The sequence below is a fragment of the Nomascus leucogenys genome, chromosome 9 (genome assembly GCF_006542625.1).
Source record: "Nomascus leucogenys isolate Asia chromosome 9, Asia_NLE_v1, whole genome shotgun sequence".
In the NCBI taxonomy this organism is placed as follows: Eukaryota; Metazoa; Chordata; class Mammalia; order Primates; family Hylobatidae; genus Nomascus; species Nomascus leucogenys.
In genome coordinates this window covers 19,429,489-19,445,665 of record NC_044389.1, presented here as the reverse complement: position 1 = coordinate 19,445,665, position 16,177 = coordinate 19,429,489, and the positions used below count along the sequence as shown (strand labels likewise).

Genomic DNA, 16,177 nt, shown 5'->3' with positions numbered 1-16,177 from the left:
ACATACACCACCCCTCAGGTAGAATGTTATAAATTTCTAGAAGGCAATTTGGTAATATAAGTCATAACTCAGAAATACATCCTATTTCAAGCATTAAATCATTACGTATTTACTCAAAAATATAATTTCAAAAACTTAACCACATGAAAGTCGTATGAAATGGGCACCAATATTTATGTTAATCTTTATTATAAAATTAAAATACTTAGTAAATGAAATAATGAATGTTCATAAATGTTAAAATAACTTAAATATGCAATACAAAAAATTGTTACATAAATTGATATCTACATAAATTTAGCCAACTCCATTCAAACTGATTTGAAAAATAATTTTTAATAACATAAGAACTAGTCCACTACATACCAGTATATGACAAAAAATTCCAATTATACATTCAAACATACAGTCTTATTCCATGTATGATATGTGTGCATATTTTTGCATACAAAATATTAGAAGGATATAAATTATTACTAGTGTTTAGTCTATGTGGTAGATTGACGGATTTTTGTAATTTGTATCATTTTTATCTCAATTTTAAATAATAAACTTTTAGTCTTACATCAGTATAGCATGAGATAACTAACTTCACCAATAAAAATATCTAAATGAGCCATTATTTGTTTACCACTCATTTTGTCTACCACTCATTTAACCGGAACTGTTATGAAGACAAATAACGAAGTTGATTGATTTGGATTTCATCTCTCACCCTTTAGCTTCTAATGGCAGAGTTGTTAATGAACAGAAAAGCAAATACAAGTTTAGCATCTGGCGAAAAGAGATGTGGAAATAAAATGGAAAATGAATCTTAAATTAATATTGCAAAACAGGCTTTTTACTGTCAATATTTGTCTAATGTATCCTGTCTTGTTTGAGTTATTTTTTTCCAACAACTAATAACACAGAAATTGACGAATAAGTTTTTTTTTCTGGTGTATTTTTATTCATTAGCAATTTAGGCAATCTATATTTAGTCAAACAGTATTTCATCGGGGCAATTAAGACAGCCCAATGTTTCTGCAAATCATTTCACAGGCCACACTCTCCCACCCTTTGGCCATATATTTTCATAGGACTCCAGTGGTTACTTGATATAAATGTTTAGAAACATTCATTTAGTTGTGAATACTAAAATGTTATCCAAATACTCCTTTTGGCCAAAACTTTAGTCATAATGTCAGTTTAAAATCCATTTAAATGGAAAATAAGTTTGCCTCCAAACAAGTATAATTTTCAATGCAGTAAAATTAATAATATTGAGCCCTTACTTTGTTGTGCCAGATAAAATACTATACACACATATTATGCATATGTATGTGTGTACGTTTTGTATATATGTATGTATATATAATTTCATTTGATTATCACAGCAAACTTGTAGGTGCTTTTCTTTGCAGATGAAGATAATAGCAGAGAAGTTAGATCATTTGCCCATCACATTGTTCAGTATATAGTGAACATGTATTAACATTTGTGGTATGAATGACTCAATGGCAATGCATTACAGCTAGCTTTGAAGTACTAAAGCCTGTGGTAAAAATGTTTTGGTCATAGTTATAAACCATGCCACCAAGCAGGGTTAGCCTTGGGCAAAATGCAACTGTGGCACAGCTCTGAGTTCTCCATCTTTTATTCTGCCTCTTGCTTCCTTGTCTCCTAATGTCCCACTCACAACCCCGCTCAAGCAAATCCAGAAGGATGACTCCAAATGAGGGGCTTCTGGCTCCCAAATAGAATCTTAGGAAACCCCACAGATGTTCACTGAATATGAGACTATCTACAATTAAGAGCAGTTTGACTAAAGCACTTACCTGAGCCCTCAAAAGCCAGGAGTCCCATTATACATCAACAAACTGCCTTGGGAGGGAAGGATATTTGTACTCTGAAGATTGGCTAAGTGGTTGAACCAGTCCAAACACCAATAAGGTTTTTAGTGACATTGAGAAATTCTAAACCATTTTTGTTTACCAGTCATAGGACCCTACAAAGGTAGCAACTTGGCAATATGGACATTTAACAAGTTTTCATTCTGATTAAGATAGAGCAGACTGTTCATTTAAGGTCTGTTAACTTTCAAATTTACACTATGTATCACTTTATTTAACAGTATTTTACCAAAATGACTCATTAAAAAAAACATTTAAATGAAACAATTTACTATGACCCTAAATTAATTTAAAAGATGTTTAAAAATGAAACACTTGGAAATTTAATTACAGCTTAATTAATTCCAATAGTATGAGTTATACATTATGGGAGAATGCAAATGAGAAAGTTCAAGACTAGATCCCAAATTCTCTCTCTCTGTTTAATCTAAACATTGAAAATAAGAAATGGTTTAAAAATCTTTTCATATTTGCACTTCACTTCTATACTTACAATCATATTTTCCAAGGCATGTTTGGCAAGCCAACAGTTCAGAAAGACTGGGACAAATAGATTCCTTAAGGAAGGCCAGAATATCTGGAAAACAAACCAAAACTAGACTTTTATCTCAAAGCAATAAATCATACCCAGTATACTAAAAAGAAATAGAAAAAAAGTTGTTAAAGACAGTGTAATAATTTAAATATGACAAATAATGTAAACTCACTATTAATAAAATGCAAGGAATTGATATGTTCTTTCATTCATTGTCTAAATCTTTCTTAGGGAAATTATTGCAGAAGCAAAAAGAAAATGATAAGCTTTCACCAGATGGCAGATATCTATGCTAATTCTATCATTAAATCTTTTATTGTGATGGTTTGTAATAGACACTGGCTTTCTTTTCTCTGTAACTTGAGGTATTAAGTAGGAACAAAGAGGAAAGGCACTCTCTTTTTATAATACTGCCTCTTACCCTCCTTATAAAATTACTCTCTTGTAATGTTATAAAAATATGTTAAACCACTTTAAGTGACATTGGGGAGCTATGTTCAATCAGAATTATATTTAGTTAACCTGTCATTTAATCTAGTTCCAGTTGCTTCTCTAGATAAATCACTCAAATTAAAATAATTATCAGAAGAGAGCAACAGCTCCAGGTAATATCTACTTATTTTCAAAATCCTCCAAATAAAACTCAAATAAAGCGTTACAAAGGATAATCCCAACAGACATTATTATAACTTTATTAAATTGTGATTAAAATATAGTTTTGCAAAAGGAAAGTGTTGAGTGACATATTTATGGGACTGTAGTTGAAAAGGATCATCATGGAACTGATAACACAGAGCAGTTTGAAAAGAAGCAAAATGTTAGGTGTCTGACCTTTTGGCAATCTCCTTACTAAAAACAGAACTAGACTTAATAAATCTTGTGGTTAAACCACAGATAAATATTTTCAACATATGAGAAAATTTTGTAAATATGTTTCCAATTGGCTTATTTTTTTAAAAAATCCACAATATAAACAATAAGTGGATAAGTAATTTCTAGTAATTTTAAACAACAATGACATTTGTCAAATGGCATCCCCAGAGCATATATCTCTTTAAAATATTTTACTTTGCTATTGTGCTAAATCATTAGTTTCCATTTAGTTACACAACACGATCCAACCAATTTTATCTTGTTCCTTAGTATCATGATTCTAACCAAAGTCTAAATCCATTTATCTTAGCTATCATATTTAACAGTATCTAGGTTTAAAGATTTTACTTAAGTCTAATTACAAAAGTGTTTTTTAAGGTTCTTTTAGGACTTACTGAGATAATGAAGGGAACCGCATTAATTATTTCCAAGATGAAGGGTATTCGCAAAATCTGTTCCCAGATGTTTCCCTTCCAAGAAAGAATGAATAAAAACGAAAGTCAATTATACTGCATCCTATTAAGGGGGCAAAAAGACAGCACTTAGAATTTCTCTAGCAATAAGGATGCTTCCATTAACAGAATACTGAATATTATATAGAGATGTAGCAATGACTTTTAGAGATTATTTTTCTTAGTGTAATTGTGCTCTCTCAATTTTGTAAGTTTAAGAAGTAAAACAAATGTTTGTAGAAACCACGAATATTGCACATAACATTTTTTATCAAGTAATATGTCATGGAAGAAAAGTTACTAGTAAAAATAAAACATTAACAAAACCTACCGTCAATTAAAAAGTGACAATTTGAAGTTTTACTTACTATAATAATGATATTCACTAACCATCAAGTATATTAGTTTGTGAAACATACCCTTGTTAACAATCATTGGTATTAAAATTGTTTTCACTTTAATACAATTTAAAGGAAGGACTTTTTCAATCATTTAGACTCTAATCTCCCTAACCTCATAATACAAACATATTAAACAGGACTGAGTATATAATTTGCAGGACCCAGTGCAAAATGAAAAATATGAGGCCTCCTAATAAGAAATTAACAATTTCAAGAAGGTAACATTAGAACATTCAACTAATCACCAGGACCTTCTGGTTGTGGAACCCTGTGCTGACCCTGCTATTATGCACAGAATACATGTCCATGAAGCTGACCCTAACATTAAGAGGTCACCACTGAAACTTTCTTGATTGGTGTCTGACGATAATGAGCACAGACTTTCCTAAAGCAGTTTATTCTTCTATGAAGAGATCTATGTATTAGAAAGGCAATTTGAAATCTGCTATCCCTGTAATCTCCAATTATCCATTATAACACTGACTATAAAACTGGGACTCTTTCTTAATTTTCCTTCAGGCTCCAAAGGCTTAAAAACTACATTGATGGAATATACTTGCACATCCCAAAGTAAAGTTGTAGAGCAGGTATTGACTCTATATACTAAGAAATTAAGTAATAGGTTTTGTGAGCATAGTTTATCACCCTCATCCAGGCTACATAAAAACAGTAAAGGAGTGAGAAGTTAGAAGAAAGGGAAGCAATGAGAATGCCTCCTTAGAGAGATGTTACAGGTGCTGTGGTGCATCTCATCACCTCAAGTTAAGTGAAAAGGGCTCTAGGGAACCAAACCACTTAACTTGGCTCCAACATGGAGACTGTATTTGGCTACTGCCCAAAACTTTTTAAAATGAAGAGATCAAAGAAAAAGATGACTGGATAAGAGTAGGACACAATCCCTCCAATTTTAAGGCAAAAGTGCCTATTTTCTGGGAACCAGATATAAACCCTAAAGAATGGAACCTATAGTTATTTAAAAATGGTTTACACTCAATAAGACTGTGTAGCTGAAAGTGAAATGGGACTTCAACAGATGGTGGGCCTGAGAAGCCCAAGGTCTGTGTCAGAGCCCTAGTGGCTAGCCTGACACACTGAGGCCTCCAGGAAATGCAAAGGCTCCAGATAGGCCACAAAAGCTTTACATGGGAGAAAGGGCCAGAGCTTGTGTCTGCCATGAGGAACAACCAAACACCAGACAATAACTGTGCCAGTCAGGCAACTTCAACCCAGAAACTGACTGCACTTCATTCCCTGTTTTTCCTCAGCCTTAAAGGGCATCAGATAAGAGAGGAAGCAGAAACAGCAGACAGGCCTCCCATGATAATTCCCTGTGCCATGTAGGTCTGAGTTGAGGACAGGGAGAAGCCATCTTAGAGGAGAATTTTAAATGTTTGCATATATCGATCCTAATTTCTTTCTTTCTTTCTTTCTTTTTGAGATGGAGTCTTGCTCTGTCACCCAGGCTGGAGTGCAGTGGAGCGATCTCGGCCCACTGCAAGCTCTGCCTCCCAGGTTCACGCCATTCTCCTGCCTCAGCCTCCCAAGTAGCTGGGACTACAGGTGCCCACCACCACGCCTGGCTAGTCTTTTTTTTTAATTTTTTTTCTGTATTTTTATTAGAGACGGGGTTTCACTCTGTTAGCCAGAATGGTCTCGATCTCCTGACCTCATGATCCGCCCGTCTCGGCCTCCCAAAGTGCTGGGATTACAGGCGTGAGCCACCGCGCCCTGCCCCTAATTTCTTTTTTTTTAAGTTTAAAAAATTCTTTTATTATTATTATTATTATTATTATTATTATAATACTTTAAGTTTTAGGGTACATGTAAATACTAAACTGCGATTTGCCGTATGAATGAAAAGACCAGAAAAGCTATAGAACCTCTCTGAGATGTCATCTGATTAGCATGGATCAGACAGAGGATGCATGGTTTTGACGAAGTGTAGAAAAACTGGTCTTTTCCTACTACCACTGAATCAGGACTATTTAACAAGAGTTACAACTAGTCATAGTTATGTCATGTTTTTTTTTTAATTGTGCAGGTGAATAATATCATTTCTTTCATCAGTTTTTACATGGCATCATTTCCAGAATGTTATCCTTTGCCTTTCTCTTCCATTATTGTATTTTCACTTTTCATTTTACATTTTTCTTTGGTATCAATGATTGTCCACAAGAAGAGATTGCTCTGAGTAGCAAGAAAGGAGGGTTATGGGACCAGTTGCTACTAGTGATATGGAAGGCTATTTCTGTTAATGCCCAGCAAAATTTGTGTGAACTGTGGCACATTGTATAATTCAGTTCACATAAACAAAAATCTTTTATCTCTCATGTCTCTCTTCTCTTCATTTCCATTTATAACACATTAGCCTTTTATGATTTTTATTTAATTATCTGTCTAGGTTGGATTTGTTTCCAATTTTTCTTCCACATTAAAGCCAGAAGAATCTTTCTAAAATGCCAAATTCCCATTGCCAACATAATAAAATCCAAACTCATCACTGTATTATATGAAATTTCACAATTTGAACTCTGGCTACTAGCTTGGCTTGTAATTTTGATATTTCTATTCCTATCCTGAACTCAACCAAAGATTCATCCACACTGAATTTTATATCCATTTCTGAACAAGCTAGGCTACTTTATGCTTGTAGACCTTTGCCACATCTGTCCCTCTGGCTGGAATATTACACCTCCACACCTTCAATACTAATCTCCTTGGCAAGCATTTGTAACATTTCAGTGAACTAATTTTTTAAAATGCTTATTGGGGCTCAATTAATATCATGAATGAGTAAATGATACTCCCAGCTATTTCATACATACTCTTCCCCTTCTTTGATATAGTTATTTTATTTTTGGAGCTTAAATATTTACATTTCTTTCCATTGGATCCAAATGATCTCATTTGAAAGAATGATATTGTTTAAAACCTTTATACTTAAAGTAATCATGTAGAAATGATTAAACTTGTAACTGCAGAGCCAATTGAAATTTTCTGGAGGAACGTATTCAAGAGTTCTTGTATATATACCCATGTTAAGTAATTTCATCCATGTTTCAGCTTCAACTTATAATCACTAATAAGCTAATGACTTCCAATATTGTATCAATAGCTCGAATCAATATTTTATCTCTTGAGATTCTGACTCGGATCAACTGCGTAAACCACTGCTTCACATCAATGCCTCAAAAGCACTTTATATATGGTATGTCTAAAGCAAAATTTATGATTTGTTTCCTGACTTATCTCCCAGTAACACAAACCAAAAATCTTAGAGAAACTTTTTACATTTTTCTTTCACATTATACTATACTTATAATTATACTATAATTTATCAATAAGACCTACTAATTTGTAAATAGATCTTGAGATTTTCTAGTTTTTATTTCAGCTCATTTCTCACTTTTTGACTTGTTAAGCCTAATTAGCCACCATCCCATCATTCTTGCCCCATTCCAATTCACCTACTGCACTATTACCAATCCCCTGCACCTTCACGCCAGACCAGGCCTACTCTTCAGAGCTATTCAGATACTTACACAACAAAGACAAAAATGTGATTATATCATACAAGGCACTATTTCATTTGTCTCTTGTTGACTTCTCTAACCTTATTTTAAAGATCATTCCTTCCATCGACGGAATATATAAAGTATATTCACTGCTTAGAACATGCCTTAAGTATACTTTTGCATATAACTCTTCAAGAGGCTTGGAAAAGCTTTACCTTTCTTTACAACTTCACTTTGCCAAGTTAACTCATATCTGCCTTTCAGCTCTCAACCGCAATCTGGGTTTTTAGAGACTTTCCTTGCCCCTTCATCACGTACCCTCTAGGCAGGATCTGACCCCCACATTAGGTTTCTTGATCCTCCATCAATTTCTTTCACATTATTTTTCTTCAGTTTGTATTTATATACTTAATACATTACAAAACTTTAAACTCTGTGAGGTCAAGATCAGGATCAGTGTATTTCAGGATTGCATGCTCTGCTCCTAGTGCAGTGCTTGACCATCTGAATCTCCTAAATAAAAACTGTTGGTACATTACGTCAACCATGAGTTGTTGATTCACACCACATGTATGCATATATGTGTGTGTTTGTGTGAGTTTTGTGACACATGTGTGTTTGTGTGAGTTTTGTGACACATGAATGAACTTCCCACAGAGGCCTAATTTTCATGGTCTAAAATTGTACAGTGGGGCAATGTATTTATTGCTAAAAATAAATGCATCTCTTTTCAGTTATATGCGTTGAGTTTAATTCTAAGATTTCAGGTTGTCTTCTGCACTATGAGATACATCCATAAATTATCTTTCTTAAAAATAGCTAATGGAACATAAATATAGAAAGGATCCACAAGTTTCATTGGCCAAAAAGGAGCCCCAATAAGCCTAAATCACAAAAACCTAAGGATAATGCTAGTATGGTGAAAAAAAGCATGCTTTCATACAATGTCACTATGTAAGAAAACTAAGAAATAAAATTGAAAGGCAAGCACAATGCCTTTCAAAATTATATTAAATACATTTTTCATTTAATCTTATTTTCATGAAAGAGATTAGAAGCATTATTCTTCTTCCAAAAAGTAACTTCTTTAGTTTCTAAGTAGTAGCTGTATCTGTGGCCAGTCCTCTCTATTTTCCTCTTATTACTGACAGAATTCAATAAAATATAAGGAAATCTCAATCAAATTAGTCTACATTTAGCACAGACACATCATTTTTAACCAATTATAATGCAGGAAAATATGCGATTTTCTAAAATGCATTGCACTTTTATTTTTATCATAAAGAAACATGGAACCTTGGAACTACTATCTGTGCAACCCTAAAGAGCACTTTAAAAATTATATTAGTTATAGCAGTTTATTTGTTGCAAGCCCAGATTTGGCCAAGGAACATTTTGTAAATACTTTTTATTCTTAAATGTTAAGAATACCTGTATTTTAAAATATTTAATAAAAGGTTTGGTAATTTGTCTTCTTTGGATGAATTTAAAATAGTGTTGTAACGCTATGGCAGTCTTTGTATTTCTACATATAAACCCAACAATATTTAGATTTACCATTTTCAGGACAAGATAAGCAGAATCAACAGTATCTGGTATTCAGGAGTCCTGGACTAAATTCTTTGTTCTTTTCCAGAAATAAACCAGTGTGGTGTTAAACTTTCAAAATTGTTGCTTTTTGTAATGTGATTATGGAAAAAAAGAATTGCAGATTTAACAATGGGGTTCTAGGTATGATGAATTTTTGTGTGTGGAGGTTTGGAAATTGTGCCAGAGTTTGTTTTTGTTTCCTTTTGATTTAATGAATGTGTGTGCATAAATAGAACTTTATTTTGAAAGCAGTTGATAAAGAATTAGAGGGCATTTATGACGACAAAAGAATAAGAACTTAAGTGTTGGGTGATTACCATGTTTGTTTTGCCAACTAGCTATAAACATGAATGGAATGATGATTTAAGCGTAGACCTGCACTTCTGTATGACAGAAGATGAAATAAGTTCATGTCATGGATGCTAATTCATTATCTGCTAAATTCAACATGTACTTTAATAGTTCTAGCTAATTTTGCTTTAACTTAGTCTGGTTTTCAAAACCTACAGTCTCAATGAAAGTTTAAACTATTTTAGTTGCTAATGATTTAGTTATGCTTATTTTAGAATGTCTAATTTCAAGAATTATAAAGTGCTTGCATAATGCTGTATTAAATGTATTTTCAAATATTTAAGGTATACACGTATAAGCATATATAATATCTCTCTATAAATATACATATATAAACAAATACAAGAAAGTTATATATGGATTTGCTATTAATATTACTATTTCAGAATTATAAGTATCAAAGAATAATATCAGCAGTGGAAACAATTGCTGGTGCAATACAATATCCATTTCTGTGTGTCTGTATATTACTTTTCTTTAAAAAAATCTAACTTAGCCAGGCATGGTGGCTCATGCCTATAATCCCAGCACTTTGAGAGGCTGAGGAAGCAGGCAGATCACTTGAACCAAGGAGTTCCAAACCAGCCTAAGCAACATAGCAAAACCCTATCTCTTAAAAAAAAAAAATACAAATATTAGCCAGGTGTGGTGGTGCACACCTGCAGTCCCAAGCCACTCAGGAGGGTGAGGCGAGCGGATCTATACCTCCTAGGAGGTAAAGGCAATCACGCCACTGCACTCCAGCCTGAGCAACAGAGTGAGAACCCTGTTTCAAAAAAAAAAAAAATCTAACCTGAAGGAAGGAGTATGTTTTAAATTCTGCTTCCAAAACATGCCTTATTTAGAGACCATAAGTGACTACCAATTACTTGATTCACCCATTCTAAAAAAATTATCAAACACTCTGTTGAAGGGACCAAAGAGATTCACAGATTGGACTATACTGATGAGAGGAAAAAGAAGATAATTAACAGCAACCTATCCTTCTACTGTCACATAACTCCTATTTATCCTATCTGTTTTCTTTATAACATACTGGACTTAACTGCTGTCTACATTTCCTCCATCGAAGCCATTAATGTTTATGAGGGTTGAAATGGAAATATTATATATCATCTAGCTCTGCATGCTAGGTCTTACAATTTTCTGCTCTAATTTTATAAATTATAAGCAATAATTGATTATAAATATCATCATATGATTGCACGGAAAAATTATCTTGAATCGATATGTGTTTTTAAATGGCTTTTAAAATTAGTGCTAAGAGTTCTATTAGCAAAACACCAATCTTAATTTCATATTACATTTTAGCAAGAAGTTGGAGCAAATACATCTTCAAATGCAGATTAATATTTTGGCCATGTTACAGTTTTGTATATACTCCTGTACCAGTGGAAGGGATAGGATTAATTTACCCCAAAACACACATGCCTAAATTTTAAGCATACCATTATTTATATATTACATTCAGCATTTATCATATATATGTATGCATATATATTAATGAACATTAAAGATAAGATCTGGGATATTACTTTATTTGATTTTTTATTTTGTTTTATTTTTCTAGTTACCCAATATCCAGATTTGTCAATCAGGTCATATTTATAGTGCACCTATTTTGACAAGGAGATATACTAATAAACCCTTAGAAGACCCTTCTGCATTATCTTCATCTATATTGCTTATTATTTGATTTAGTACTTTCTAGGTAATTTAGGGATATGTGGCTCCTATATGAAAGCTCTTTCATTTCTCTTCTCTAGCTCTAATTTACTTATTGATCCACCACTTTCCACCTTCTGCACTCCCAAAAGACAATGGAGACTTTCCGAAAGTAATCATTAAACCTCAGGTTTCTATTCCAGTTTACTTACTTCTTACTTATTATAAACTTTCCTATAATATTTCACTCCTGCCTTGTACTTTCTCTCTTTTTTAAACAATGAAGATTTTTTTTATCATGAAGCAGTCATCCTTGCTTCATCCTACTGCTTTGAGTAAGCACCTGCCCCAGTCAAACAACATTCTCCATTTAACAATTTTGACACTCAATTGTATTCCATTATAACTGACCTATTGTAGGCAAATAGCAAATGATCTCCTAATTTGTAAACTCAATAGCCTTCTTATACTTGACATAGCACATGTGCTTTTATATAATACTTTTTGTTCCTCAGACATTTCTAACATCCTCTGTCTTCTCATAAATTTTAATCCACCTATATTTTTTAAAGCTGTCATTCTTTTGTTTCCATACTTTCTTATTCATCAATCTGACATTCTTAGAAATTAGTGGTTTTTTTTAAGATGGCAATAATGAGAATTAAAAAGAAAAAAAAAGTGAGCCCGAAAAAAGGGTGAGCTTGTAAAAACTTCTTGCTCTAAATTTAGAACTAAATAATAGTCTGAAGAATGTTATCTTCAAAACTCTTATGTTTTAAAAAGTGAGAGAGGGACTGATGCAGTGGCTCATGCCTGTAACCCCAGCCCTTTGGGAGGCTGAGATTGGTGACCCAGGGAGGTTGGGACTAGCCTGGACAACATGGCAAAATCCTGTCTCTACAAAGACACACAAAAAAATTAGCCAGGTGGCAGTGTGCACCAATAGTCTCAGCTAGTCAAGAGAGTAGGAGTAGGGAGAATTGCTTGAACCCAGGCGGAGTCGAAGCTGCAGTGAGCCATAATCGTGCTACTGCTCTCCAGCCTGGGTGACAGTGTGAGACCCTTCCCCCCGCCAAAAAAAAAAGTGAAAAAGAAATTGATGTGCTAGATATGAGTTCCCCAAAAACATAACCTTTAGTACACTTGATAGAGTAGATGAAAAGGCTATTAACAAAAATTAGTAATGATTATGACAATCATTCCAATGACTTTCTAACTTTTCTAACTTCTCTGTCTTCCCTGATTGTTCTATTATTCCTCCAAAACCCTGAATTTAAGCATCTCCATATCAACATAAGCCTTAGTTTCCACCCTGGTGATTAACCAATGCATGATAGATTCTCATGGCTTCCTTTACTAACAAGTCTTAATAGTGAAAATGACTGTCAAGTCTTAATAAATCTCTCTCTCAAAAGTTCCAGATTCTCATTCTCAATTGCATAACTTATTTATCCGTGTGTTCACCAGTACCTGAAATTCATCACCTCCAAAACTAATTCCATTATTTAATCTATATGGATCCCAATCTGACATTTTTCTTGATACAATTGTTTCTTAGTTTTACTGTGGTATTTCCAGTCCTTCAAACTCAGAAGCTATTAGAATGCTATGAATTTCCTTCTCTTCTCCTGTCTCAACCCATCAGTTGATGATTTCTTTAGCTTCTACCTTCGTAATTAATCTTTCATTAAAGCTGGCAAATCTTTTCATCCAGCCAAAATCTTACTGTCAGTTTCCTTTCATACTGCAACATATCTTAACTGAGCACATGAACTTCACCATAATGTCTATTTGACCTGAACTGCATAGAGATTCTGAACTAATATTCCTAAAACTGAATTTCAATTACAGAATCTTGTGTTAGTCATCATCCATCAACTTAAAAATATATGCTGCTATACAATGCCCCCATGTTCTAAACAAATATATTTATTATTCCTCCAATTTTGCATGCAAAGTCCTTCCTTTATGCCTTTGCTAATTTTATCAATCTCTATTGTGCTGTCTTTTCATCTTGCCTTATTGAAATCACTAAGGTTCAAGTACTAGTGTTTCCTTTTCATTCTATGATATGAGCTCTCTCTATAAAACCCCACAGTACTTTCTTTGACCTCACTGGAAGTATCCTTTATATGCTGCTTGTATTATTATTATCTGTATGATGTTCTGCTGTAACCTCCCCTTTCTTGATTGTGAACTCATTGAGAAAAGAATCATGTGAAGTATAGAGCTCTCCATTAAATAGGAGCTCAATAAATATTTGTTAAATCATGTTAGCCAAACAAAGCTTTATCAAAAAATAAGATAATTTATTAAAATAATTCCTAGCAGACATGTTTTTGATTTCTCAATATTATGTGTAGAAATCAGAAAAAAAATGTTGAATACAACAAAGCTGAACCGTTCCATTTGCTTGCCTCACTACATGCATGCATATAATCGGTAAGTAAACCCATAGGAACTAGCGAAGTCATCAAGGAAAACATTACCGTATTCATAAAGCTTTTTATCAGCCACTGGAGAGGCTCAAAACAAAGTGGCTCAAGAAGAGTCAGCCTTACCCTCCAGTGCAAACTATAAATAGAGGAATACTGAGTAAATACTACCGATGTGTTCTATCAGCGGGAAATTGCCAATTAAAATAACTTACCTTATAACTAAGATAACCAAGTAATATTGTTTCAAACAGACTTATCAATGCCACTGAAACCTGAAAGATAAATTGTAACTTAATGAGAAAATGCAATACAATTAAATTATATATATTCTTGGCTATACTACTAACTTTAGTTAAATATATGTGCATGTATACATATATGGGTGTATAATAGGACTTACTAGGTGGCACTTTAACTTCTATACACAGATGACAGGCTGCTGGCCAGAGTTTGCTGTCTCCTGTACTACAACTTAGTTTTCATACATTCTAATACTCCTTAGTAAACCATTTTTAGTTATTATTCAAAAAGTAAATGTGCTATTAAAATAGTCAGACTGGCTGAAGTTTACATGATATATAAAGAACAGGTTCTTTAATGTGTGTGTTTCATTTAAAAAAATTTTTTTTTAATAGAAATGGGGTCTTGCAATGTTGTGCAGGCTGGTCTCAAGCCCTGGGCTCAAGCAATCCACACAACTCAGCATTCCTAAGTGCTGAGATTACAGGTGCGAGCCACCGTACCCAGCTATGTGTGTGTTTTTCTAATACATAAAATCACACATAACTGTCCACCACAGATAGCCACTCTATCCCGGGAAGCACGCACCTGTACCAAAATCAGTATTTCTCTTCAGAAAATACAGAAAATGAAATAACACATGCTTCAAGTTTAATAGTATATTCAGTCTTATCACCCATGTCAAACAAAATAAAAAGGGTACATCTTTGAATACTAAATAAAATAGACCATACCACCACTTCAAAATACTTTCAGATTTTATTTGAATGAATTTCATAACCAATTCCCCTTGTGCAGATAGAATTGTTAGTCCTATCTTCCTATGTATGCTTCTATCTTTTTCTATATTCTCTATTGTATACACCATCTCTACTGTTAACTACCAAAAATATATTACTGTGCCACAAAAAGTAACTAGAAAACAATAATACAATTATTCTGTGTTAAATGCTCTACAACCTTAGGATAGATAAATAGAATCAAATGAGCAAATATAAACAAAAACTGACTCAGGTAAATACATATGTTTGTAGATTTTTGACGTTTAAGACTCTTTGAATGAGAACGGCAGATAACCTGGAGATTACATTTTTTCTTCTGTTGGGATAAAAATCTTTTAATTTAAAAGAATATTAAAACACGAGCACAATAAGAAAACAGATAAAATGCATAGCAGTGTAAGTAAAATATGTTCAGAAGTATGTACAGTAGCCAGGCATTATTATGATAGAAAATGCAAATCTCTTTCGTTTTCTCCATAAATCCTCTAAATCATGATTACTCATGCTTTTTTTGTAGAAGTACATAGCATTAGATGATCTCCAGAGCATTTTTAATACGTTACTCAAAGTGCTATTTAAAAATGAACCATGGCCAGGCGCCGTGGCTCACGTCTGTAATCCCAGCACTTTTAGAGGCCGAGGTGGGCGGATCACAAGGTCAGTTGATGGAGACCATCTTGGCTAACACAGTGAAACCCCGTCTCTACTAAAAATACAAAAAAATTAGCCGGGTGTGGTGGCGGGCGCCTGTAGTCCCAGCTACTCCAAAGGCTGAGGCAGGAGAATGGCGTGATCCCGGGAAGCAGAGCTTGCAGTGAGCCGAGATCGCGCCACTGCACTCCAGCCTGGGTGACACAGTGAGACTCCGTCTCAAAAAAAAAAAAAAAAAAAAAAAAAAAGAGCATCGTTATTATTTTAAAATATCACTATTTTAAAAAGCAATTTGAATAGATCAAAATATATTTGAAGATAATATATGGCTATTCATAAAACAATTTATTTTAAATGTGCACATAATTGAAGGATAGCTCAGAGATTAAAATACTACATTTTAATGAACATTTCAACATTTTCAGAGTTATTTATAAATTAATATGATATTGCAACAAAAGTCAGAGTAAGGAAATGTAAAAAACAACTTGACTTTAACAAAACTTAAAACACCGAAGCATAGTAAAAACTTGATTTCATGGTTATGATCACAATGCACACACACTTAAAGTAATTCATTATCACATACAAATATACAGACTTCACAATCATCGTGACTTTGAAAGGCATGTAGAATGAGTGTAGAATGAAAGATAGTGAAGACTTGGAAGAGTGAGAAGGTAGGAAGGGGGTGGATGATGAGAAATTGCCTGATAAGTGTAACATACATTATTTGAGTGATGGATATAGTGAAAGACTGGACTTTACCACTACTCTAAATAGCTAAGTAAT

At 33.5% G+C, this 16,177-nt stretch overlaps 1 protein-coding gene across 2 annotated transcripts in view; it reads right to left on the bottom strand.

Moving 5' to 3' along the window:
• Nucleotides 1-16,177, bottom strand: part of KCNT2 (potassium sodium-activated channel subfamily T member 2) — a 394,167-nt gene that overhangs the window by 245,678 nt on the left and 132,312 nt on the right. For both annotated transcript variants that reach the window (XM_030818707.1, XM_030818708.1), the window contains exons 5-7: nucleotides 13,925-13,984; nucleotides 3,696-3,770; nucleotides 2,386-2,469 (exon numbers count right to left, since the gene is read on the bottom strand). In XM_030818707.1, the coding sequence (XP_030674567.1) occupies nucleotides 2,386-2,469; nucleotides 3,696-3,770; nucleotides 13,925-13,984 (219 nt within the window). The remainder of the gene's footprint in view (nucleotides 1-2,385; nucleotides 2,470-3,695; nucleotides 3,771-13,924; nucleotides 13,985-16,177) is intronic.